The sequence below is a fragment of the Aythya ferina genome (genome assembly GCF_964211825.1).
Source record: "Aythya ferina genome assembly, chromosome: 7".
In the NCBI taxonomy this organism is placed as follows: Eukaryota; Metazoa; Chordata; class Aves; order Anseriformes; family Anatidae; genus Aythya; species Aythya ferina.
In genome coordinates this window covers 10,191,234-10,218,519 of record NC_140302.1, presented here as the reverse complement: position 1 = coordinate 10,218,519, position 27,286 = coordinate 10,191,234, and the positions used below count along the sequence as shown (strand labels likewise).

General features: G+C 42.2%; 1 protein-coding gene across 1 annotated transcript in view; it reads left to right on the top strand.

The window, feature by feature from the left end:
• The window catches only part of LOC311439598 (uncharacterized protein), a gene marked incomplete at both ends in the record, with an annotated part of 94,256 nt that overhangs the window by 65,155 nt on the left and 1,815 nt on the right, over window positions 1–27,286 (top strand). The window contains one exon of the mRNA XM_084525491.1: window positions 27,185–27,256. Within this exon, the coding sequence (XP_084381617.1) occupies window positions 27,185–27,256 (72 nt within the window). The remainder of the gene's footprint in view (window positions 1–27,184; window positions 27,257–27,286) is intronic.

Below are 27,286 nucleotides of genomic sequence, written 5' to 3'. Positions count from 1 at the left end.
GCCTAGTAAGCTGAGTCCTACATTGGATTCGGTATCTGCTTTTGCTTTAGCCTAATATTTACCTCTTGGTAGGAACTTCAGGCTTAGCCAGTACTAGATCCAGGTGATCTTTCATGCCTGAGCCAGGAATGTAATTGCCATACTTCCATGGATCCACAGAGCACAGAGACAGAGAAGGGAGCTGTGGTACTGACGCTGTGTCCTGCTGGTATGCACTGAAACATGTCCTGAAGCTGTGCATCTACCTACATGCACACTGCAATTCTATGCAAGAAATTACTCTGTAATTTGCTCAAAATATGGTTGTCCCACTGTGAAACTTTGTATCAGGATGAAAGTTAATCTCCTTTAGGAAGTGGTAAAAGGAAGTTTCTGAGCTTGCATGTGTGTTTTGGAACAAGACTTGCATACCTGACTTGAGGCCATGGTGCCACCATTGGCACTTTTGTCATGTTGCAGAAATTTCTTCGTATTCATGGCCCACCAGTAGCATGGCATTATCGTATGCTTTGCTCTCCTGCATTCTGCTTATGGTGTGAGCACATAGGAAACAGTTCTTAATCCTTCAAGGCCATCATCCTGGGTATAAACCCATAGAAGGTGCTGTGATACAAGGTGATAAAGTAGGTCTGACCAAAGTAATGCACATGTATGAGAATATCTGGCTGCGATCATCTTATGTTCAAAAGCAGCACCAGCTCTCAAAGGCTGACCTACAAGCTATCTCACTGGGAGGTGGAAAATCCTGCCTGCTTTTACTTCTCTTTGTACAGGTAGGAGGAATAAATAGAAAAAGGGATGAGGGTAGTAGGTGAAGTTTCTTTTGGATTTTTTTCATGTTAGGTGACTTCTTAATGGTAATCTGAGATGTTTCTTAGTTGCATGTTTTAATATAAAATAGTTGTTTTTTTAATAACATCAGTCACCCCTGCTTTTTTTTTTTTCCTCATAGTAGCGGGTCAGAATTTTCTGTAGTGCATCCTGACAGCCTTACTGCCTTGTACTTTAAAAAAGTTCTGGGGATAAACAGAGACTTTGAAAAGGATGACAGACTCCAAACTGGATGAAAAATCAGCCCACTGTTCCCTAGGGAAGTATCTGTAATATCCCTGATATAGAGGCTGTGTTACTTAGTTTCACTCCTGCATCATTTTTGTGCACTGTTATTTTCCCTTCCCCAAAAGATAGGAACATCTCACCAGGCACAATATCAGCACCTGAACCTCAAAGGACCCCCAAATGCATCCCCCTGTGCGGCAGAACAGCACAGTAAAATACTGCAGTGTTCTGTGAGAGTCCATTTTCTAGTGCTAGATAACAAGAAAGCATCACATCTAAAATTTACTCCTGTTTCCTGACCTAGAAAGACAGCTAAATAATTTGATTGCCATTAAAAACAAACAAACAAACAAACAAACAAAACTAGCTCAAGATTTATTTTTAAAAGAAACAAATGCTATTAATTCCTTCCTCTCTGTTTTATTCTTCTTGCCCAGCTCCCTAGCAATCACTTCTAAATTTTAAATTTGCATTTCTGCCAACTTGGCACACCATATAAAAACAAAGCTTTTCAATAATATATGTGCAGTGCCTACTCTGAAAGTACATTCTGGCAAGGGCTTCTCCGACTCAGACTGGTACCTGCTCTTGGAGTTGACTGTTTTTTATCACGGTTTTATTTCTACACTGCCTGCGAGAGGCCACTGTCTGTGGTGCCAGAGAGCAGCCTTATGAAGGCAGCTGCTTCATGCGAGAATTTAGAGCCCACCAAGGAGGCAGAGAAACAGCCCTGGGAGCTCAGATCCTGCGTGCAAAAGAGCAAGGCTTCTCTTGTTACCGCACTGCCACGGAGGTTCAGCGTTGCTGCTCCTCATGCAGTTTCCTGGGGAATTCATGAACTTGCTACATCCCACTTCTCTTGTGCCTAAGTAATCTGAAATTATTATGCACTGACTAGTTCTAGCTAGAATGAATAGAAAACGGCCCTGGATTTAATCTACCCGTAAAAGCTTACCATACACAACACGCTTTAGGATATTCAATTACTGGATCACATATTCTAGCCACAGTGCACTGCAACCATGTTAGTCATGCCAAAGCAGCACTTTTGGTACTGGTCATGGCTATAAAGCTTTAAGAACATCCTTTAGAAAGTTGTTTTAGAAAATGTTGGTGTCACAAACACAACATTAAGCTCCTCTGTGTACTGATATTTGTACCCATGTAATTCTGTGAATAATTTTATTATTCAAAGCCCCATGACAGGGTGATTGCTTTCTAGGAATTTAATATTAAAACACACCATAGGCTACATTTTAAACAGCAAAATGAAAACGAAAGTCTCTGCTGCTTTCTTAACTTCTTAAGGCTTTGCATAAGAAAGCCAGACAACCGAAGTTAAGAATCTCTGGTGCATGAAATGCTGGCAGCTTAAATTCTGTTTTGGAGAAAGACAAGTGGAAGAGAAGTTTTCTGAAACACTCTGCAGTTTGTTTGAGAATGTGTGTTCTTAATTTGAGGTGCTGTGTGTTTTTTTTTTTTCAGTTGTATGGATTGCTTCTTCTAGTTCATGACATTGTGTTCTAATGTTAACTATTGATATGCCAAATTACACATTTTGATTTAGGAAATGTTATGGAAAACACTTTTAAAAAGCTTCCTATCTTACATGTATAAACTTTTTTCTTTTTACACTGGTAAGTCGTGTTGGTATTTTATAATATAGATTTGTAGCATTTTCAGTATCTTTATAGAAAATGACAGAAGTTGCATTGCAAAACAAATTTCCATAGAAAATATAGAAAAACTGAAGGCAGTTCAATGTTTCAATCTCCAATTAAAACCCAGTGTTTTTATAATTAATAACAGTAGAAATGTATGATCTCTGTCAGCTCTCAGCATTAGCAATGACTGTGGCGCTGTCTTAGATCCTGTACCCTCTAGACTGATTGCCACTGTACTACAGAATAGTTTTGGATATAGAATCACAAAGGATGCTGTCAGGTAATTTTAAGAAGTGTTGCACTGTTTCATTTTAAAAAAGATATTCATGATGAAATACAAATTATTGCAACTGCCCCTCCACATATGATTGTATCCTTGGAAAATAGCAGTACTTCATTTTGTCCCTACTGTGTTTTAGGACCTCCACAGATGTCGTCTCTTGTTCCACACCTCAAAACCCTTGTTTCTCCACTTCCTCACTAAATTTTTGTTGATATTCGCAATATGCTTACTGCATTTTAAGCTGCAAGTGAGCATCCCTAATCATAAGGTGTCACTGAGCCTAAGCAAAGGAGAATTTTATAGAGTCAGGAATCCCCCACTGTGGACAATAACATGGGAGAAGCTCGCTGCACATGTCAAAGCTACCTTGTGGAGCAGTTCCATGGGGCTAGGCTATGTGCAAAGGGCATGGGGAAGAACGTGAGGAGATGAGTATAGGAGAAGCCAAAGACAGCAAAGGTTAGTTTTGATCTCTTGCTTATTTTTCACAAGCACGTTAAGGTCTACCTTTACAATAACGTTGGTCCCACTCACAATGGGTTCTGTGTTAAGTACCCTGCCACACACCGAGTCCCCTGCTAGTCGCATCCGTCTCGTCACTGAAGTTCCTTGGCATATTGAAGCTGTCAGCGTGCTGTGTGGAGCCAGTTACATGTCAAGCAGCTCCCACCTCATATTCATAATCATTCTTGAATCAGCCTAAAGGCCACTTGCCTGAAGGGACACTTAAAAAGTCCTTAAGTACCCATCCCTTCTTAGCTAGCAAGGAGTTTTTGTTGCATATAGGTAGCACCTTGGTATGTGTTGTTTTTTGTTTGTTTGTGATTTTTGTTTTGTTTTGTTTCGTTTTGAGGCAAAGGTCTTCCCTTCTATCTCTTCTCAAGTCTGCTGCACAATCTTTATTTCAGCAGGCGTGCATATGCAGCGTACTTCCCATCCTCCCACCCTTGTCCATCTGTGTGGATGCTGTTGACATTACTTATACATTACCAGACATGGGCTGGAAGCAACAAGATAAAAGCTGTACTTTGAGTGCCCCAGAAGCACCACCTTCAGTTGTGTAATCACCTGTGGGATCTCGGGGAGTTGTTATGCAGTGGCATGAGCTCTGAATTTGTACACACCTATCGCTCTGTTTTACCCCATTTGTCTGGCCATGGTGTGCTAGACAGCTTCTTATTCATCTAAAAGAGGACATGCTAACCCTGCTTTCTTCTGAATGGGGGTGCCAGATAAGCAGAATCTGTTGCAAGAGGACAGGAAGCAGATGGAGGGGTCACTTGGGTTATGACAATGTGCCCATGAGGATGTGTACGCATAAGGAAGAACCTTACAGCAACACTTGGTGTGTGTCTGTGTGTGTGAGACAGGGAGAAGATGGTCGGTAGTATGCTGCAGGCATCCTACAGGCCTCCTGCAGTATTAGGAAGAATTGTACCTATTCAATCAAGAGTATAATGCATGTTAATAATGAGGAGGGCATCCTGCCTAATTAGGATTTCCCTGCTGACCCTGCAGGATGTTACTTCTGCTCCTCTTCAAATCTACATTCATTAAACCCTAATAAATATATCTGCAATTATTCTCTTCTTTGCCTGATGCTTCAGCTGCCTTTCACTTCTTTTCCCACTTTTTCTTGCTTCTCTCCATAAGCATAGTGCCAGATAACACCTGTTCCTTCCAGGCTCCTGCAGAAAGCATTAGTCCAAACCAGTTAAGCTTACGTAAGTAGGTCCCCGTTTTTGCAGCAGACAGGACAATAGGATTCAGATCAGAGAGGAGGAATGCTTTCCAGCAGTGAGCATGTGGAATACTGCAGAGATTTCTGTGGTAAGAGGACTCAACAGAACTGGAGGGCTAAAAACATTTTAGATCAGTTTTCACCAAAAAATGCTGTAGATGTAGTTGTTATGCCTGTTTGGGGACAGGAACTTGGGTGATCTTTCAAAATCCTTTGCACCATTATTTTTCACTTCTAGGACTGTAAGTACTACAGGTTCAGATTACTGCCTGCTACTGCCTCCAGTTATGATTTTTTGGGGGTAAAAGGGGAGAAAAAAATAAATATAGAAAGGAACTAACCTGTTGGTACATCCAGGTGGCAGATAAGAAGCAGCTACACGTTAGCTGGAGAAACTACCTTTGCTTTCCTGGGAGCCTTTCAGCAATCAGGGTTCTGCATCTGGGCTCTTTCATGACTCTTGTTAAGGGGCTGTTTTGCTTCTGGCTTGGCGGTGTGAGTGCTAGGCAGTAGACCCAGGACACAGCTCCCTTGGAGTTACACCATCTTATCTGCCCATCCAGTAAAAAGGATTGAGGCCCTCATTGTTTCTCCCATGCCCCTTTAAATACGTAAGGACTTCCCATGCGTTCAGTTGCATTAATTACAAACCAACCTTTCTGCAGGAATCTCTTCAGGTAGTAGGTAGTAATTTCAGGCTCTAGCAATCTAGACTAGTTTCTGTGTAAGCTGTACGCACAGTGCCACTCACAGTGGATGGATGTTATCATACAATAAGAAAGTGATACACTCCCCATGTCAAATTGCAGCTTGGATAATTAAATTCTTTCCACCTACGTTCCCCTTCCCATTTCAGCTGAGAGGTATCTTTCAATCACTTCTCTAAAGATTTATGTAGGGATAGAGGGAACTATTAAATGTTCCTTGCAGTCCACTCCTCAGCTGGCTGCAACTGAGCAGCAAGTGTGTGAGCTATCGCTTTCACTTCATCTGACTGGTAAAGTGCTTTCAGGTCTTTGGCAGATTAAAAGCATTTCATACCAAACCACACCCTCCACATGTTTCATTAACATCTCCTAAAATAGTATCCACTCTTTATCTCAGTGAAAGAACTTGGAGATCTCTATTATATACATATGTTATGTGCTATACGTCTTAAGCAAGACAAGATGCAGTTAATAAAATGTGAGCCAGGGCCATCAATCCCAACACCTGATCAAAGCTAGGACAACACCATTTCACATTTTCCCTTTTGTTTCTGGACCCTTTTGAATTGAACTGAGATTTGGTTTTTATTTTCTGTTTATGAAGTCACTGCTGTTAAGAATAACCAGAAAACACTTTTTGGCATTTACTTTTCTCTCTGTTGCACCACCGACCCCAACACTTTTTTTTTTTTTTTTTTTAATGGGCTCAAGTACCTACAAAGGGAGTAGCAGACAAGACCAAACCTCATACCCAAAGGAATTACAAAAGAGAGAATTCATAGTATGTGTTCTAGTATAAAACAAGGACTTTGAAATGGTGGTGTCCTGTTTTTAATACCCTGCTCTATAAATCATAAAGCTTGTAGTTAAGGGAAGCATATAAGCAGATTGGATTTAGGGGAGAGCAGTTATATGGGAGCCCAGCAGCCCCCAGAGCATATCCCATCGGCTGGCAGCACAGGGTGCTGGGGACAGGCTGCAGACCTGCCTGTGCCTGCAGCCCCCTTACCACTCAGCTCAGCGCTGCAGCGTTTCCCCATCTGGAGAGCCTTGGAGTAAGTGCTGGAGAGTTTCTGGAGTTCAGTCAACAGTTGCTATCTCTGCTTTCTGCCAAGACTTTAACCTTTTTAAAGCAGTTGTGCACAATGTTAATGAGTCTCCACAAATAGAAATCTGTATTAAATTGGCACTGGAGTTTGTGCCCTGGAGTTTGTTCAGACACTAAATGCAGCTGAAGGAAAACTCTGAGTTTTACTCTAAAATGTTAAGTACCCAGAGTTTCCTCTCATCTTCAGCAGGTGTCACAGCAAGTCATACCTGCTAAATGACCCTGCTAGTTTGAGTTAAAGAAGTTTAGTGTTGTGATTCAGTCCTTACAACCTGTATCTTGATACAGGTTGTAATCTTCCCCTCCATTCTGAGGCTAGCTGACGGATGTAGTGATGTGGCTGAGTGAGAAGCTGAAAGGAGCTCTCAGCATGCCACGAGCTCTGCAGGAGGTAGGTTTTTATTTACAGGGAGTACAACCAAACTAATAGGCCCTGTATACGTTCCCTGTAATGTACACGCACTTGTCAATATGTAAACTTGCTCTGTCCAGTCTCCTGGCCTTGTGACAAGAGGCTCAACTCACTAAGCAAGGTGTCTAACCTGATGTTTTCTTTTGAGCATTCTTCATAGGAAAGATTTCGTGTTTAATAAGCACTTACATTTCAAGTCTTGACTGGCATGTCAAGCCTTTCTTGCCGTGTCTTACCATGTCATCTGATTGTAGTTCTGTTTACTTCACACCCAGAATATGCAAACGCCCAGGACATGTCTTCACAATGAAATGAAAAATTACCATAATTTTCTTTCTGATTTTCTCCTCCGCTCCCTCCTAGACAAAATCCACCCTCAAATCATTTCTGTCATCTGGTTGGTATCAGCTGGGCTGACAAAGTAAAACCATCAAGATCAGAAATAATTATGAAAGCTTAAGGGAAATCTGCAATGTGCATGTTCTCTGGAAGAAAGACAAAGCGCATTTTCCAGATCACTGACACAAGTGGGCATATTCCGTACAGGTTTTGTTAAAAGATATATTTAAGAAAAAAACAAAACCTTCATCTTGTCAGCTTGATGTAAGGAATCAGAAGGATTCAAGTCTGAAAGTGGGGCAGAGGCATGGGTGTGGGTTGTTAAATACAGAGCAATGTTGGATGGGGAAACAATGCGTGACAGGCCTGATCCCCTGTTGTCCTCTGGGCTCTGAAGGTGCTTGTGGCTGCATGCAATGTGCCACCACAGCACAGTTGAGAGGATGGTTTCTGCTGGACAAAGTGGATCAGGACCTGTGAGAGATGTTTGGATCATCAGATTCTCCCACGTTCCCTGGTCAGGCCACGGGAAGGGACACGATAATCCCGAAAGCAGTGGTGCTGGCGGAGTAGGGGCTCCATGGCTGTACGTTGCACTAGCAGGGGCTGGAGCTGCTCAAGAGGGAGCAGCATGAAGGCCATCAACCTTGGGATGTTGTGGGCTATGTGTTTGGGACCTCTGTAGCAGATGGCTTTCCTCAGCAATCAGGGCATGTGCAGCATGCCTTGCAGAGGGGGGCTGGAGAGGCAGGGTAGGAGATGGTGACCTTTGGGTGGCTGATTCCCAACTGTTATGGGGAATGACCCAGAGCGTGGGGTCAGCCCTGACCTCTCCTGTTTGCCAGGCTGGGCCTGAGCAGCGTAGCAGCTCTGTCCTGTGTCTTTTGTGAACGTCTCTACGTGTATGGGCATGGAGAAGGCAGCAGTCCTGCTGTGGCACTGTAACAGTTCTGAGCGTTTGCTGAGTGTGTTCACTTCACCAGCTGGGTGAAGAGAAAGTGTGGCCTTCATCTCTCCCAGCAACACAGGAGACTTCAGTCTGGGGAAATGGAGGATCATAAAACATCCATGTAAACAGGACCATTTCATTTGCTGAAGCACAACTAGATAGGTGAAGAAAATATTAAATTATGGCCAATTTATTCTCTCCACCTCAGTCCAGGTATTTTAAAATATTTTTACATGACACAGAAGTGGGTCTAGCCTTTCAGCGAAATGTTGATATAATTTTTTATATCATGATGTTTCAAAATTTCCATATCAACAGGTTTGGGGTTGGTTTGAGTGTATGGAGACTGCAGTAGAAGTTGGATTTGTTACACAACGCTTGTTCTAGGTGAAGAGGATGCAGCAGTTGCATGTGCTTGAATTTAATTGTTTCTCAAAAGTTTTTTACTTTTCACTTTCTCTGAGGTTAAATGGCCAAGCAGTGGAGTCCAGGCTCTTTGACTGGTTCTAGAAAAACAGTTAAAAGTTTCCTCTGAAGACTGCTGGGGTTAGACCTCGTCCCTCAGATTGCGATCCACTCAATTCCACTTGTGCAGAAGGCAGGAGCTTTGCCGTGCTCAGCAGACAACTGCATTTCCTTTAACAGCTAAAAATAAGCAGTTTTCTGATAACACTGATAAATGACTGCCTTCTGGGAAGGGAGCATATATTATTTAAGAGGTATTACCTGAACTGAATTATGAGGTGGATGAGAACACTCCTCCTTTCGTGTGAGCAGAACAAAAGGGCACGTGGCATCTCTGAGGGTTGCCTTTTGGGATTTATGCTGCAAAGGACTCGCCTTCACCTCAGTGTGTCACAGTAAGTGCAAGAGTTATTCCATGCAAACTGTTGTAAGGGGCAGGTGTGGGAAGGGGGAAAGGATGCACAAGTAACATTTTTTATCATGCTTGTATTGTATGTTTAGAAGTAAGATTTTGTAGAAACATACTTGAAAAGGATGTTGCAAGAGAAGTTGCAGACAACTGCATTTTGGTCATAATTTCTCAAAGCGGCAGGAATGTGAGTCCCAGGTTAAATTTTGCTTTGGTGTGATGTTGGCATAGGGTCACATGAGTATAAAAACAGGTGTGAAATTTCCCCAAATCTCAGGGAAAGATCTGAAATTTGATTTTCATTGCTCCTCACTATTTACAGTAGAGCTATGCTGCTAAGAGCCTGTGGCCGACCATTGGTCTGACTTCACGTGACACTTGTTAGATCTGTGCCTAGAGAGCTCTTAAGATTTGAAACCATCTCTTCAAAAGTTGTCTTCTCCCACTGAGAATAGACAAAGACCAAAACCAAATTCCAGACTCTGGTGAAACTTGAATCAGCAGCACAAGGAGGCAGGCTGTGCAATTAGATTTAGATCACTCTTATGTTTGCGGTAAGTTTCAGGTAAATATTTCCGATGGGATCACGACTTGGCAACCAGTGCTGTCTGGCAGTCCATACGAGAATGTGAGTCCAAACTTTCTCATTATTTATATGTTTACAAGAGCAGTTATTATTCTTTAATAAAATAAGAGGTTTTATATTGCTCATGACTTCACCTGTATTAGTACAGACATTGAGATGCAGCAGTCTAGGGCAATAGTCTGGGGGAGGGTGGAGTAATATAATTTCATGGTAGCACATCATTAGTTGTCTGTATGCAAGGTTGCTGGAGATGATGTTTAAAAATGGGGTCTGTCCAAGCATCAGGCACTGTTTCTCCCACACCGATGCCTCATTTGTATTTCTTGTTGTGTTTGTTTTTGTTTTTGTTTTTTTCTTTTGCTAGAGAGCTAGTCACCTAGTTGAAGAAGTTCATTTAAAAGCTCAGACCTTCTCAGCAGAATGTGCAGCTTCTGAGATGCACAAAATCCTGCCCACCTTCTGTCATTAATATATTGTAGTATCATCAACCAGAGTAGGATGGTGGTCCTTGAGTTCTGGAAAAAATCCACATCTGACATCTTGAATTCCTTAAGGAATTCAAACAGTTAACAAAGATTCTTCTTGTACTTTGTCCTACAGAGAGCTTTGTTATCGGTAGAAACAAACATAATTCTTGTGCAGCACTTGTCCCTGACTCTGAAAGGACTCACACATGTGATTTTATGTATAAATTTAAGCAAGAATTTGTTAGAGAACTCCAACGATTGTGAGTAAGATGCATAGTACCCCTGGGATCTTTTGATGAAAGGTGGTGTTATCTGTTTCAGTCATATCAGATGTGTTGGTTTTACATGAATGCTGCGGTTGTAGTCAATTCATTTTCTAATGTTTGGAAAAACAGATACAAACCCTGGATGGCCTGAAAGAGGATCAGCATATTGCAGGCACTGTGCATAGATTCTTCTGTAGCACAGCTGGCTGGCAGGTATTTCACAGAGGTAAAGGTCAAAAGTTCTTTTGTGTGTCAAGCTACAATTTCCACATAGATCAGATATCTTTGACGTCTGTATTCGCACACACCACTTATAAGTCCTTGCTGCTGACAGCTGCGGAGCTCAGAATTAGCTGGCTAGCTAAAAGCACATGACCTGATTTTTCTTTTGTGCTGTCCACCACCACTAGCTATTATTCATTTCAGGCACAATTGTCCAAATGTTGATAAGCAGTGACAGATTTATGGCCAGAGGAGGAAAAACGTGAAGTGCTGAGGCTTGGGCAAGATAGTCTAGATAAAAAAGGATCCACTCCTTTCTTGGGAGGTAGGAAATAAAGGTTTGATTTCTCTCTGTGCATTACGGAGATGCAAGCAGCTCTCTCTTCTAGCTCTTTCCTCACTGGAACAATCAAACTCATCCAGTCCTGGGATAATTCAGTCTCATTTGCCTTAATTCACAATCCCTTTTAGACTCTGGGGGGTGAACGTCACATTTCATCAAGATGACCTTAGGCTTCTTGACATGCCTTGAAAAGTATCACACAGTCCAAATGGAGTCAAGTTGGTCCTTTCCTTTATGGTAGTTTTTGCAGAGCAGGAATAAAGCCCCTTCTATCAATCAGTATCAGCTTTGAAAATGCTCTTGTGTTTTTTTTTTTCCTGTTTGCATTCACGCTTTATGTTTCACAAGGTCTTAACGTTGGGTCATAGCATCAAGCAGGATAAGCAGTGCAAAGTCTCATAACCCTACAAACTCGAGCAATTTTGTGGTCCAAGCATCTGTGTAATTGTATTAAAAGTAGTTGTTACTCTACATTTTCAAGATCCAGTTTTGCTTCCTTTACCCCCCAGTATAAGTGTGTATGTATAACCGAAACAATAATTGCCAGGAATTTATCCACAGCCCTAATATGGGATGTGTCAGAGTTTGGTGCCATGGACTCATAGATCTCAGTGAAAGACAAGAAAATGTCTTTTGGATCCAAGTTAGAAAAATAAGATATCTTTGTAGCGCAAAGAGCTCGGTCTGTACAAGTGCACTGGGACAGTTTTGACTGTAACAATGAGATTTTAAAAACCCTTCTGAAGTAAAAACCAACTTCCTACTCCCATGCATTGTTTTTAAAGGTCCAAGGTGAACTCAGAGCAGCAGAAGTTTGCCATTGCGCTGCACTGCGCTTGGTACAAGTCCTCATTAGAAGGAAAAGTATCCATCCAACACGGGCTGTCAGCTTAACAACCTTCTTCTTCCCCACATACTCCTCTTTGAACAGAGAAGGGTTTTTTATTATTATTATCAAAGTCCCTCAGGATCATAGTTTATGAGAGACTTCATGCAAGTTTAAAACCTATTTGAGTCTTTTCTTGCTGCTCATACTTCCACGCTTACTTATACAAGGCAGATTCCTTCAATTATTTAATCTCTGCTTTCTGACGGCAACAGCTGACTTCGTTTTTTTCTTTAGCTGTTTGATTTTGTTCCCCCACTAAAACCCTGGTAATGCAGTTTGTTTGTTTTGTTTTGTGGTGGTTTTTGTTTGTTCGTTTTTCTGAGGGTCACACTAGGGATAGCTCAGCAATTTCAAAAAGCAACATAATTAGCTGCTTGCCTTCCCTCACACACTGCATGAAGAAAAGCAAATCTATTAAGGCGTTTAATTCTGGCTTATAATGGCATGCCAGGACCAGGCACACACTCAGTATCTGGTAAAACAACAGCCGTGATAGCATGAAGAGGATGGGTCTCAGGAAGCAAAGGTTCTTCTTGTTGCAGAGCATTGTAGGATAGTCATAATGACTGATAAAGGCACACTCATTTTTGTCAGAAAAATTAAAAGTTCATAGCACTGTCGCATGACTAATGATGTTGTTATCCATTGAGGGCTTAGTAAAGACCTCCTTTACTGTAGGATCTTGCTATAAATAAGCAGATGGTAGTGGTTTGGGGCCTAAATTGTTATTGTTGTATGCAGAATGCCTTTGGGTATCAGGACGAAAGAATGGATTTAAATTAAACATGAAAAGTATGCTGTATTAAAAAAAAAAAAAAAAGTAATCAAGAGCAACAATACTATCAGTATTGAAAGCCTCAAAGTCTAAAGTTCTGGCAATGTTTTAAAGCAAAGTGAGACTACACGTGGTTAAGATTACTCAAATACAATAAATTGGAAAGTCAGTGGAGTTGTGTTGATTTACAGCAATAGTTTTACTCCTATGATTTTATTTTCAAGTTAAGACTCCAAATACGGTCATTTGGGGGGGAGGGGGGGGGACTATAAGAAGATGTAGATTTAAGCCTATTTTGGATGGCTCTTGTTATACAGTTTGTACCTGAGGCACCTCTCACTTAGAATTTTTTAATATTTACTTTTTGCATACTTTTCAGCTAAGGTAATGAAAAGTTGGCCACCATGTTTTACACTTTCAGAAGGATATGTGCGATGTGATCTTTAGCTCTCCAAGTCACAACACAGTCCCCCGCCCCAGCCCCTACAAGCACGTACGTGTAGAAAAGCTCAGGGCAGTGATGCTCAGCTGACTGACTTCAGTCCTGTGAAGCACCGTCTGCACAAGGACTTCATGCCCATGAAAAACATTCATGTTAGACTGAAGCCTTTAGCTACTTTGGATTAATAGGGCCTAAATGTCTCTTAGATGCCTTTACTTCCAGAAGGTAAGGGATTTTCTAGAAGGTAAAGAGTGTCTGAGAGAAACGTGGTCAATAGTACATGCAGCACTTGCCCTGGAGCTCTCCCTAGTCTCCTTGCCACAAGTGTAAACCCACCAGCAACACCACAACCAATGTCAGTGCCTCTCAAAATATTTCAGGAAGGACTTGGGCTTCCCATAAAACACCAAAAGGAGGCTCTAACTGCCAGGAAGCTCTAATTCAGAGCCTTTCCTGGGGAACTGCCAGGCTTTCCTGCAGACTGTTCAGCCAGCAAAGCTGTTATAAATAAATACTCCTGCAACCCGCAGCGCTGTCTGGCTCCTGCTGCTCTGGGTCACGTTGGCAGAGGGCTGCAGCTCCAGGTCCAAAGGCAAGGTCTCCTGTTGGGGAGCTGCAGGCGCAGCTCTTGGTGCCGGGGACAGAGGCTGTGTTGTGCTCCTCAGCACACACCTGGAGCCCTTCCTCTCACGGGGCTCCCAGCACACCAGCCCCGTCCACCTGCTTGACCCTAGCAGTAATTCCTCTCTGCTCCTGGATCTTCCATGTCATAATACTACACTTCCAGGTGTTGAGTTTAGGTACAACTCAGACCATCAGGAAGGTCACTTTATAGACTAAAGACATAAATTCTCTGGCGTTGGCTTCATCGCCAGCCTCCTGCAGGGCCCATCCAAATGTGCCTGGTGAAGGGGTAGCCCTGTGTGTGTAAGGGGAGCTCTGCTGAGCCCACACAGTCGCCCTTGTAGGACAAACTGTCCATGAAAGAGGGACAAGAGAGGGAAGGCAGCCAAGGACAGATTCACCTGCAGGCACCCCCCTGCCTGGGATGCGGAGATGCAGCGCCATTCCTCCCCGGGAAGGGCTGGCACATTGTCGCAGAGGAAAGCTGCTTCTCAGACAGGGTAAAACTCACTAGCCCGCCAAAAACGGCCTCCCAGGCACGAGCCTTGTGTCCTCTTGAGGAGGGATGGTGCTCTCTACAGCTGCCTGTCGTCACCTGGGTAATTAAATTCCAAATGAAAGCAAACTAGTGGAGGGGAGCAGAGAAGCTGGAGTTTGTCCAGGTATATATCGGCATGTAATAATTGCAAGTGATCTTGCGTTTCCTTCTCTGGGAATGGTTCACAGATTTCATGTGCAGGCTTTGCCTTACCCACAGCTTAAATGCAGCTGTCTCAGGGGAAATATGGAGGTTATTTAATAGTGCCTAGCAATGACACAAACCAACTTAGGGCAGTAAGGAAGAGAAGAACTCCATATTAAATTAAATTTGCACAAAGCAAAATTTAGGGAGACAGAATGTAATTACCCAACTTGGACTGTGGCCAAGACACTGGTGCTAACACCTCTATTATTAAAAAAAGGGGGGAGAAGATGCTACAAGAGCCATCAAAATCACAAAGAAGAGACATTGCTTGCAGCCTCCCTTCTGAAGGATGGCACCTCAAGCAGCACAGCGCCCATTAGCACTATGCCAGGGTATTGATTCAGTACCTGCTAAGAAGGAAGAAGGCCACCTGCTGAAGAATATGCATAATTAAAGCTTAAAAAATGAGCTACTTTCTTTGTGAAATATAGAGTTCTCATAGCAGTATTTCCCCAGTGATACACCACAGCCAAAATAATAGTTTGCACTCTACCTCAAAGGAATTTCACAAAGGTCAACCACTGGAGCCAGCTGAATGCATTATTTAGTGACTTCACCATTTTATCACTGAATATTTCATTGGGTTTGTTTTTACAATCAACTATTTCTGTTCATGCTAAAAGCATTGATTTTTAACAATTTATAATTTCTTTGTGTCGTAGATCTCACCCTAAAGTGAGTTCCACAGTATTATTCTGGAAAACTGTAATAGCAACCAGGATTGTTGCTGCTGCCCCAGATAAAATTCGGTAGTTTCCTGTAGAATTAGTACATGGTATGTGATGAGGTTCTGAAGACACAGCATCAAGTACTTTGGAGGCTCCTTGGGCACAGGGTGAGTGAATTGAAGGCAGAGATGCTTTGGTATGAGTGTGGTTTCTCTGACACAAACTGGAGGGACGCAGATGGGAAATGACCTGTACGTTTTTCACAGTTACCATGTTATCCTCGTAACCAGATTCAACCTGGTGTGTTCCCCTGTGCTTTACAGAATGCGTGTCTTCCTGAAGAAAACCTGCAGTTTCACCGTGGTCAGAAGTTCCATATTTGATGCAGAAATCCCATTTGAGACCTTAGGACCTATGTCGTGCGCTTTCTGGGCTAAAATCCCATAAACCTGTGTAAGGTAGTTACCTGGATACGCTTTTGACTTGTTTCCAGTTTAAAAACTTGCTACCATTTGCCAGTCTGTTGTGGTGGCTTGCTGAAAGGGTAAATCAAGAATTTTAGGAAAATATCTGTTTTATAGAACAGATGCAGAAATGTTATTAAGTTGCACATTGCCATTTAGTTCACATTCAAAAATTTGAGCATTGTGTATCTGATTTTTTTGTGTTTATTTTTTATTAGGGTATCTCAGCTTTCCTGAGTACATGCTAAATGATTCGTAGTATCCAAATTGCAAAGTAGAGCTTTAATGATGTGCCTTTTATGAATAAATACTACTAAGCACTTGCAAAATGATCTTATTCTGTTAAATTTTCATGGGCAGCAGCTTCTGCTGTTCTTCTGTGCAATATACCCTTCAGAGTCTGTGCAGTCACCAATATGATTTCACAAGTGTAGTAAGAACATTTCAGATGAATAAATTACATAGCAGCATTATTATGCAGAGCCCGTCCTGCTGCACAGTTAAGGCTGAGGCTGACTTTCCATCATAAGCCCAACAAACGCAGCCACCTTCCAAAGACAGGGCTCAAAACCCAGAACCATTCCAGTGCTAAATGCTCTTCCAGTGTTTTCTCCTCGTGACTCAATCTAAAACTGAGTTGTAAGACCTTCTGTGGAGCTGACCTGAAGAGGTTTGGTTTAGGGCAGCTCTGAAAGATGAGGCCACCAAATGACCAAGTTCTGCATCGTTCTTAGCGAAGGAAGGCTGGCATGCTCGCCTTTCCTTTGAGGAATGCTAAGAAAGACTTAATGATTACAGCTGACAGTAAACAGGCTTACATTTCAAAGGGTGCAGGCAGCATCTGACAAGGTGTGCTGTTAAGTGTTGTCTGTGCTTCCTCCCTGAACATGGCAAAACTTTTACCCTTGGTGAGCTTGGAAAAGGATAAAGATGTTGTAGGACTCGGGACAGCAGAATATGGGTTTCTGACTTCCTTGGGCCTCAGCTTATATACAGAAGTCTACAGTGAGTCGAAAAAACTGCAGAACATAACAAGCACAGCCAGCACATACTGCAATGTCTGAGGAAAAAAAATCTGCAATTAAAAGCTTTTTTTTTTTTTTTGATATGTAGATTTGTGTGGGTCCTGAATAAGCAGACACCATTAAGAACTCTTCTTCACAGAGCCTGTGTAATATTTCTAATTTATTGTGGATGAAGGGGCTTTCTCGCTGCAAGACAATGATTTCTGAACTTTTAGTGGCTCTCATTTTGATCAGCGGTGAGCAGTGTTTCAGAGTCCTTACCTGTGGTGTCTCCATGAAAAGAAACATGAGCTTTAAATCAGTCTTGCTGTGCACACAGACAGGTTTCCTTTATTAATGAATATAAAATGATAGAAAACCTTTCTCTTAATCATATAGCAATTTCACTAATTCCAGCCTTCTTAGTGATCATACTACAAACCACAAAAGGATGTACTTTAAATTTCTTATTAGACAAACAGCATACTGCATGTAGTCCTCATTAAGATCCCATATGCCACCAATTATGCAAGCATCATTAAACAATGAGTGAATACATCTACATTTGCAACTCTCCTTGGCCAGTATCTTGTGATTACAACGCGTGTACAAAAAGAAAAATAATGATCTGATGCTGTAATACAGCATGTAGACAGAGACGTGCACGGTGAGTCCAGCTCCATTTTACACATTGTCATTGCTGCGTTTGGAGTATGGGTCTGGACATGCAGGGACGGGGGTGAAGGCTGCCAAAGACAAGAAGGAAGCGTTGGTTTGCAGCTCTGGTTCAGGATAACTTAGCTGGCTTGTCAGCCACAGTGGGGGCCTGTCCCAGTGCTCCACGGTGCCTTTAGTACAGGACCATTCGGGCAAACTTAAAGAGGCTGCGGTAAGCTTCACAGCCATTGGCCTTTTTCATCCTGCATTAGCACATGAAGGGATGCAAGTTTCAAATGATCCCTGCCCTCGATTTCGTGCAAAGCTGTTGTACAGCAGGTTCTATCAAAGACATCCGGAGCGGGACCAAGCTTTGAACCATGGCTGTTCACATACACTGGCATGCAGGGTGGCCACAACATGGCCCCTGAACTATCAAAGCAATGCTTTATAAAGCTCCTACATGACAAAAAAATAATCCAAAATTGGTGTATTGGGATTGCTGTAGAGGTCTCTTCACACTTAAGGTTTAAAAAAAAAAATCACAAAAGTACTGTATGCAAAAGAAAATATATTATATTGAACACGAGCATCATGGAACAGAATAAAAATGAAGGTACAGCCATTTTCATACTTAGAAATAAATGGGTTGCTTTTGAATGCAACTTTAGCTCAGAATTAAAATAAACTTCAAATTTATACAACTATGCCATAAATACTGTGAAATTTTTAACTTTTAAATTACAGATTATCTAGCATTAGTGTCCCTTTTGCTTTATTATGTTAGGGTCTGAGATAGCTTTGGACAAAAGTGAAAAGCCCTGGATGAGGCACAAGAACGACGGCAAGAAGTGTTTTCTCCTGCTGGTCTTTAGAAGAGATCAGACAGATGATCTACCAGCTTCCTGATGAAACATGCCAAAGCCTAACCCATGGAGAAAACCTTTCCATCAGAAAGGGTGTTGCAGTTCCACCACTTATTTCAATATCCTTATCAGTCTGAGCACCACTACAGGATCATGAAGGTTACTAAAAATAACCTTAATTCAGCTAAAATCTTCACTGCCGTAATGAGGAAATCACTAGCCTTTATCTGAGGCTTGGGATTTTGCTATTATTATTGATTTGATGCATCACAATTTAGTAACAAGAACAAAACAAGAAAGAGGCTAAGACAGGCAGCATCCAGAGCAGTATTTTATCTGATTTATTTCAGTTTGCTCAGTCCGAATGGTAACAGCACTGACTTCAGCTCAAACTGCTGTGATGGGATGGGGAATTAGAGCCAGAAGCCTCCTCAGAGAAGTTGTATCATCAGCAATGAGTACTCCAATATCCACCACAAAGTAACATTTAGAAGAAATCCCTTCTAGTCTTCTATTTTCTGATATTTTCTATTTTTTATTTTCTGATATTTTCTATTTTTTGATATTTTCTTTTTTTATAACAAGTAAAAATGTAAAGGGCTTCTGTCATCTTAGTTTCCCAAAATGAATGATTTAAAAGAAAACATCCGTTTACTGCTGATTCTTTACTGGATGTTATTCCCAACTGCTGTGTAATCATTAAGTGAGCTTTAATTTAACAAGTGTGCTGCTCTCTGCACATTTTTAGTCATGTAGTAGTAAATTAACTATAACAGATTATAACTTCTCCGTCATTTAGCAATAAGTGAGACTTCCCACAAATACCTTTAAAACTAAACCTATGTGTTTTCATGGCACTGGCTCACCACCCATTCTCATTTGTGATCACACGTGCAACAATATCAATTTTAAAGGAAAGAAGATTATTTTTCATGCTGAGGTTCACAATTGCCGCTCATTTGCTTTCCAGTTACTGGGTTACCTGGCCACCTCTGCTAGATGAGCAATGCTTTCGCGATGGGGATGGGAACACCAGCAGCCTAAGTGAATTTGCTGGGTCAATGAGGCATCGCTGCATTTTCAAAGCGATTTGCTTCAGTGTCTCACTTTCACGCGTCTATACCACAAATTTTGCTTTGGTAGTAATCAGAAGCGGGTTTCTGCAGGGCTACAGTGCTAAGGGCCAAGTCCCAGAAATACAGTAGCCAAACCCAGAGCAAGCCTGACTTCCAGAAGAGCTCTCACCATTCTTATCTGCAGCCTGCCAATTCCTTATATTAAACCAGGCATCTGTACTTTACTATATGGGGGGGAAACTCCTGAAAGACTGTCCTTACACGTCCTTCTTTTTTTTTCTGCTGTATATACAGGTAGGAGTGACCATGGCTAATTAGCTACTAAAGTAATTTCTCCAGAACGGCAACAATTTTTGACTTGAATATTGTTTTCTCCAGGGCTTTGCACTGATCCTTTAAGATAGTGCACTTCAAAGAAAAAAGTAGAGCTAGCATTTACCTTTATGCTAGGCTGACATTGTTGGTCTGCTGCCAAAGATGCGTATCACAGAAGCAATACTGACGGATCTCAGACATGAAACATTGGTGCTAGCCTTATTAGAAGTCACTTCAGTGGTGATAGGGACTATCTCTGTCCATTTTGTACCTAAAGTTAGTGAAATGCTATCTAAAGTTAAAGCGAAATTTTCTTGTATATGCACGTGACCCTTCAGAATCAAATTGATGCCATCAGCTTGTTTCGTGTCTAACTGCCTGAAGCAGTCCTCGGGAATGAAAATTTTGCTTACAGAAAGCCTGGTCTGGCCTCACCCTTTTGATGTCCACAGGGAAAAAACTAGCTGAAAGAGCCTGGTGGAATTTGACATAGGGACGTTAATTATGCTTGAAGCGTGCCCTCCTTTTTTTTTCCAGTAACTCCATATGCTCCTTTAAATATACAGAGCAATGGCATTTGATAGGGAATCATCCTCAGTTTCTCTCAGTAACCTTGCCTGAAGCATGAGTCAGACGTGCTCCCCTGGAAGCCATCCGCCTGCGTTAGCTTGGCAAAAGGAAAGGCGCTGAGCCAACCAGGCAGGAGCAGGACAGAACGGGAACCTGGCCAATGTCTTCAGTGGGAGCTTTTTCACGCGAAGAAACTTCACTTTTCCTTTATATACATTGTCAAAGCAACAGCTCAGATTTGGGAATATTTGGGTGCAAGGGGCCCACTGTCACTAGAAAATAAAACAAGAAATATTGCTGTATTTAGAAACCTGATTTCTGTCTGGATGACCTGTGTGTACAGCAGTCCTACTATGTCCACTCTTTTTTATTTTTGTCAGTCCGTAACATTTAACGTAGATAATTAATTCAGTTCTTATGCTATCTGAAAACTGAGAGAAATATTTGTAGTGCATCTTATTTTTTCAAATGTAAACATTTATCATTTGTGAACAGTACTTGTTAGAGTCTGTACAGAAAGGCACATAAGTCTTTCTTGTCTAATACAACTAATGTTATAGCTGGATATCCGTAAATTAATCTTGCTCTCAGTTCAAATGATGTCCCTGCTTATTGTCTTGCCCCTGTGATTTAAGCTATGACTTAATTTGACTTTCATTGTGGAGACCTCAGGGAAATTGATATTGGTCAACAACAGAGACTTCATCTACGTATATAATGTTCATATGGCTGTACTTAAGATTTAAAAAGTCAAGTCTTTAAGATGGGATAACGCCCATGCCATGGACAGACTTCCCTGAGTCGTGATGGTTGTTTTACGGTATTGGGAGAACATGCGTTTCCCTCAATCTTTATCACCAAGAGCCAGATGTCAGGGAGTGCTGGAAGCAGATATGCAAGTAATTACAGGTTCCCTGGTGATACCCTGTGCTATGACTCTGTTTGTAAAAATATTTGAAATTTCCACCAGATATGTAACATTAAAAGCATGCAGGATAAATTATGAAAAGAAAACTGGAAAGGGAAGTGGCTGAGTTGTTTAACACCTTAACTAAAATGAGAAAAAATAAGTCCATCAAAGAGCCCTAAAAAGCAAATCTATGTGCTGTTTTTTTCATCAAATATTAACTGGATCCTGAGGGGCTTTCATTATCCAGATGAAAATATTTGGCTTATTTATCAGAGTGCAGAGGCTTACATTGACATGATAGTCTTGAATGCAATCATCACGGCACGGTATACATCTGAGACACTGAAACTGGTGGGCTGATTGAAGCCTTACGTTTGGCTGTGATCCTAGAAACCTGGAAGCATGCGTTCAGCTCCTCACACTGCATTCCTGTAGCACTTCATTGAGATCAGGGCTTCTGCTGGTAAAACTCATTTCACCGGGGTCTTTGATTCCTTGTGTGCACTGTGTGGTTGCTATCAGGTTACAAATAAAAATTAAAATTGCTTTCTCAACTGTTATCATCATAACCAAGTTCTGCTATTAGCTAGGTCTAAATGTTTTCATATATTCTGCACCCCTGTTGCCCCTTGAGATTTTTAACTCTTGTTTTCTTGTACATTAACAATTTCCTTGTATAATTGTTCCCAAGAGAATGAGCTGAAAGGATTGTGAATTAATTTGCATCTTTTAATGTACTAATAAACTTCCCAAGAAGGAAATTTCAGTCCATCCAGGTGGAAACCAATCATTTCAAATCGGAGCTTACTGAATTTCAAAGAGGATTTTTTTTCAAGAAGTTTCAAAAGAACAGTGCCCTGCGTGTTAAAAGTAATTAGAAAGGAAAAACATCAATTTTAGAAAAAGCCCTGGGTCATTTTTTGCTGCAGTATAGAGTTCAGAGGTGTTTAGGAAAATGACTATTTGTTCTATTTAAACAAAATAAATAGCAATTTCTTGGAGGTTGAGAGGTTTCATTTTTTCATTGAAAAATATTTTAAAACTGTTTTAGATTTTCTTATCATTTGGTGTAAATAAATAATTCATGCTATAGGCTCCAAAACACGGATCAAGAAAAATAAACATCCTTTTAAGTACAATTTATTCAAATAGAATCTTCAGTGAACCAAATGTTCTGTCTTCTGTATTCATTTATAACTATACAGTGTCAGGTCCTTGTTCGCCAAAGCACTCATCTTCATTTATCTTTGAGCACTTGAGTAACCAAAGCACTGCTCCTGAGAAACTAAAGCAACTGCTCTGAGCATGTGCTTTAAGTTAAATACATTAGAGCTGCTGCTCCAGCTAGGATCGTAGCTTCTAGTTACCCATGAGCTTCAGCGATGTATTGAACTGGGAATTCGACGTTCAGGCTTATATACCTTCATGTATTTTAACTGCGGTTAAATTCAGAAATAGAAATGAATGCTACAACCCTCATTTTCCATATCAGATGGAAAATATATATTTAATGGCAAACACGTGATTTCTTATCAACCTGTCTCTCCAAATTCCTTCTGTATGGCACTATTTAATGGTATCTAATGTAAAACAAGAACATGATGCTTAACGAATGCAAGTTTGTAACATAAATAGTAGGAACAGATCAAGTCAAGAGGGAAATCTTAATGGCACAGGAATGGTCTGTCCCCTCATGCTCAAAGACGAGCTGGCGGGGAAGAAGACCACCCTGGCTCAACAGAGAATTGTGGCTTGATCTTAGGAGAAAAAAGAGGGTTTATAATCTTTGGAAAAGTGGGCAGGCCACTAGGGAGGACTTTAAGGATGTAGCGAGGCTGTGCAGGGACAAAATTAGGACGGCCAAAGCTCATCTGGAGCTCAATCTGGCTACTGCCGTTAAAGATAACAAAAAACGTTTCTATAAATACTTCAACACAAAAAGGAGGACTAAGGAGAATCTCCATCCTTTACTGGATGCGGGGGGAAACTTAGTTACAAGAGATGAGGAAAAGGCGGAGGTGCTCAATGCCTTCCTTGCCTCAGTCTTTAGCGGCAATACCGGATGTTCTCTGGATACTCAGTACCCTGAGCTGGTGGAAGGGGATGGGGAGCAGGATGTGGCCCTCACTATCCATGAAGAACTGGTTGGTGACCTGCTACGGCACTTGGATATGCGCAAGTCGATGGGGCCGGATGGGATCCACCCGAGGGTACTGAGGGAACTGGCAGAGGAGCTGGCCAAGCCACTGTCCATCATTTATCAGAAGTCCTGGCGATCAGGGGAGGTCCCAGTTGACTGGCGGCTAGCAAATGTGACGCCCATCTACAAGAAGGGCCGGAGGGCAGACCCGGGAAACTACAGGCCTGTCAGTTTGACCTCAGTGCCAGGGAAGCTCATGGAGCAGATTCTCTTGAGAGTCATCATGCAGCACTTGCAGGGCAAGCAGGCGATCAGGCCTAGTCAGCATGGGTTTATGAAAGGCAGATCCTGCTTGACAAACCTGATCTCCTTCTATGACCAAGTGACACGCTGGGTGGACGAGGGAAAGGCTGTGGATGTGGTCTACCTTGACTTCAGCAAGGCTTTTGACACCATTTCCCACAGCATTCTCCTCAAGAAACTGGCTGCTCTTGGCTTGGACTGGCGCACGCTTCGTTGGTTTAGAAACTGGCTGGATAGCCGGGCCCAAAGAGTCGTGGTGAATAGAGCCAAGTCCAGTTGGAGGCCAGTCACTAGTGGTGTCCCCCAGGGCTCGGTACTGGGGCCGGTCCTCTTTAATATCTTCATCGATGATCTGGATGAGGGCATTGAGTGCACCCTCAGTAAGTTTGCAGATGACACCAAGTTAGGTGCGTGTGTCAATCTGCTTGAGGGTAGAAAAGCTCTGCAGGAGGATCTGGATAGGCTGCACCAATGGGCTGAGGTCAACTGCATGAAGTTCAACAAGGCCAAGTGCCGGGTCCTGCACCTGGGGCGCAATAACCCCAAGCAGAGCTACAGGCTGGGAGATGAGTGGTTGGAGAGCTGCCAGGCAGAGAAGGACCTGGGAGTGATGGTGGATAGTCAGCTGAATATGAGCCAGCAGTGTGCTCAGGTGGCCAAGAAGGCCAGCGGCATCCTGGCTTGTATCAGGAACAGTATGACCAGCAGGTCTAGGGAGGTGATCGTCCCCCTGTACTCAGCTCTGGTGAGGCCGCACCTCGAGTACTGTGTTCAGTTTTGGGCCCCTCGCTACAAGAAGGACATCGAGGTGTTTGAGCGGGTGCAGAGAAGGGCGATGAAGCTGGTGAGGGGCCTGGAGAACAAGTCCTACGAGGAGCGGCTGAGGGAGCTGGGCTTGTTCAGCCTGGAGAAAAGGAGGCTCAGGGGCGACCTTATCGCTCTCTATGGGTACCTCAAGGGAGGCTGTAGCAAGGTGGGAGTTGGTTTGTTCTCCCACGTGCCTGGTGACAGGACGAGGGGGAATGGGCTTAAGTTGCGCCAGGGGAGTTTTAGGTTAGATGTTAGGAAGAACTTCTTTACTGAAAGGGTTGTGAGGCATTGGAACAGGCTGCCCAGGGAAATGGTGGAGTCACCATCCCTGGAAGTCTTCAAAAGACGTTTAGATGTAGAGCTTAGGGATACGGTTTAGTGGGGACTGCTAGCGTTAGGTGAGAGGTTGGACTCGATGATCTTGAGGTCTCTTCCAACCTAGAAATTCTGTGATTCTGTGATTCTGTGAAGTCCAAAAGTCCCCTGTAATCTGCTGGGAGAGAGATCTGAAATGCTGCAGTCAGCACTACCAGGAAGTCAAAATATATTTCTCCAGCTCTAATTTGAAAAACTTCACCAGCAAAGTTTGCCCTGAGGAGAAATTCTGCTAACCACAGATGTATTTATTTTCTGCCGATGAACACAGCCGTGTGAACAATTGACAGAGACGTCTTTTTTCTGCAGGAGGATGCCAGAGCTGCAGATTAAAAGCTTAAGTTTCAAAATTCAGAGTGACCCTATTTATCAACACAAGAATGGGCTTGTTGTGGCTCATGCGGCTTTTCAGGATTGCCCTGAGCTATGTGTAAGTGTTCTACTGTCTTGTTTAAGGTGACTGGCAATGCACAGCATGCGGCTGAAAATACCTCACGTGGTATTTCCTGAAAGATGATTCCATTAGTGGCGATCCTTGCTTCTATGGCACAATGAAAAAAAAATTCCCTCAAGAAACTAGTTATCCATAAGAACAGATGACTTTATTCTTTGGAAATTTGTGATGTTTCTCACGGAAGACTTGACGAGAGGAGCATCAGTCTCTTTGGGAGTGCAGGCAGCAGGTCAGCTTTTCCCTTTGGGCACTGCAGCTGGTCACTGCCACCCTTTATGCCCTGGCAGCAGCCATTTATGGGAAATGTCAGACCTGTTCCTACACCCAGCTCCTGCCTGGCTGGGGGGCAGCACCTGGAGCCTGCCCTGCCAACCTCGCTCACATCCCTTCGATCCTCAGGTCCCTTCTCAAGGGAGTTTCCTACTCTTCAACAATTTCTTATTATACAGTAATCCTTTAATACCAAATTGTATTTGATCCTGCCTAGATAATTATAGGATAGCCAGCAAATGCAAAACCGGCTGTAGGTAAGAACATGAACTACTGAAATTAAAATTATATGATTTTTTTAATGTCAGTACAAGTTTTCCTAATTATATTTTGATTTCTGAGGAAGAGTTCACCTGTTTTCAAAGCACATTATCTTTAGGGTTTTCTGTTTGTTTAGGTGGGTTTATCTTTTTGTTTATTTTTTGTTTGGGGGGGGGAGAGGGGTGATATTTTTGTTTCTTTGGAAGTGACACCTTTTTCATATACTGCCTGGAGAAAATGAAAATGTTTACTTTTTTCCAGACATCTCTTGTTGGTGCATATCAGTCCTGAAAAAACAAAAGTGGTTCCTTCAGGAATCGTTGTGTTGACATTACATAGAATAGCTGAGATTGGCAGAGACCTCTGGGGATTGTTTAAGGCAAAACCCCAGCACAACAGGGTCACCTACAGAGGGTTGCTCAGCACCGTGTCCAGTCATGTTTTGAAAATCTCCACAGACAGAGACTACAAAATGCTCTGAGCAACCTATTCCACTGCAACTACCACTATACATGTATATATATATAACATTTCAGTGAAATGTCTTGTATTTCGGGTTGTGCCCATCCTGTCACTGGATAACAGCCAGACTCAGTGGCTTTACTCTCTCAAGTCCCTCAGGTAAGGTCCCTCTGAATGGCAGCACAGCCAGTGGTTTTGTATCATCTGCAAACCTTCTGGGAATGTACTCTGTCCTACCATCCAGTCTATTAGTAAAGGTCCTAAACAGCACTGGACCCAACTCCAGGTGCTGGGGACACATCACATTTGAACACAATGCCATGAAGGAAAAGTGCATCAGAGTTTAAAAGCAAATTTTTCTGTGTGCATTTGGCTGCCATCTCACCAATAAGACTCGCTGTCATGCTGTTATCCATGCTTTTATCAGCGTGAGCTTGAACTACTGCAAAAGCTCAGCCAGCTGCTTTGAAGCTCTGCAGTAATATGATGCTGCACAGCGATTGAAGTTATTGCCTTCCTGTCTGAGAGAAACAAGTCATGTTACAGCGGTGCCAACAGAGAGGATGCAACCTGCTGGTTTAGACTCACAACCTCCTAGATGGTTTGGGACTTGCTTGCATAAGAGGCCACTATTTTCCCACTCGTGCACAATGATTTTGTTAGTTAGAGCACTTAAATCCATTGACCACCTCGTAGAAAAGGATTATCTGCTAGCAGTCAGTTTCTGTGAAAAAGCCTCAACAGGTGAATTGCTGCCGTGTGGGTCCTTTGTGGATTTGGGTTGCTTCTGGCAAAACTATCTATTAAAGAAGCAATTTGGGACAGAGCTGGATTGAGGATCTTATTTGAAAGTCCTAGGAGACTTTTCTACATGATTACATGCTGTAGCGAGAGATAAGTTTGATTCTTTGCATAAATTATTACTATTAATAACTGAATTACAAATTTAAATATTAATTATTATAATGAATCCTTTAGTACCTAACAATTATTGAGTATTACAAACTCTGAAATAAACACTAGAAGTTGCTAAATAAAAAACATTATTTGTAGTCTGAAACTGGCTTTTTTTATTCCATTGTAGGAGACCTTGGGGCTATAGACTTCAAAGCTCTGGATTTTGATTTACTCCAAAGGAAAGTAAACAAGCTTCAGAGTAAGTAAGAATTAGACCTTGAATCCCACT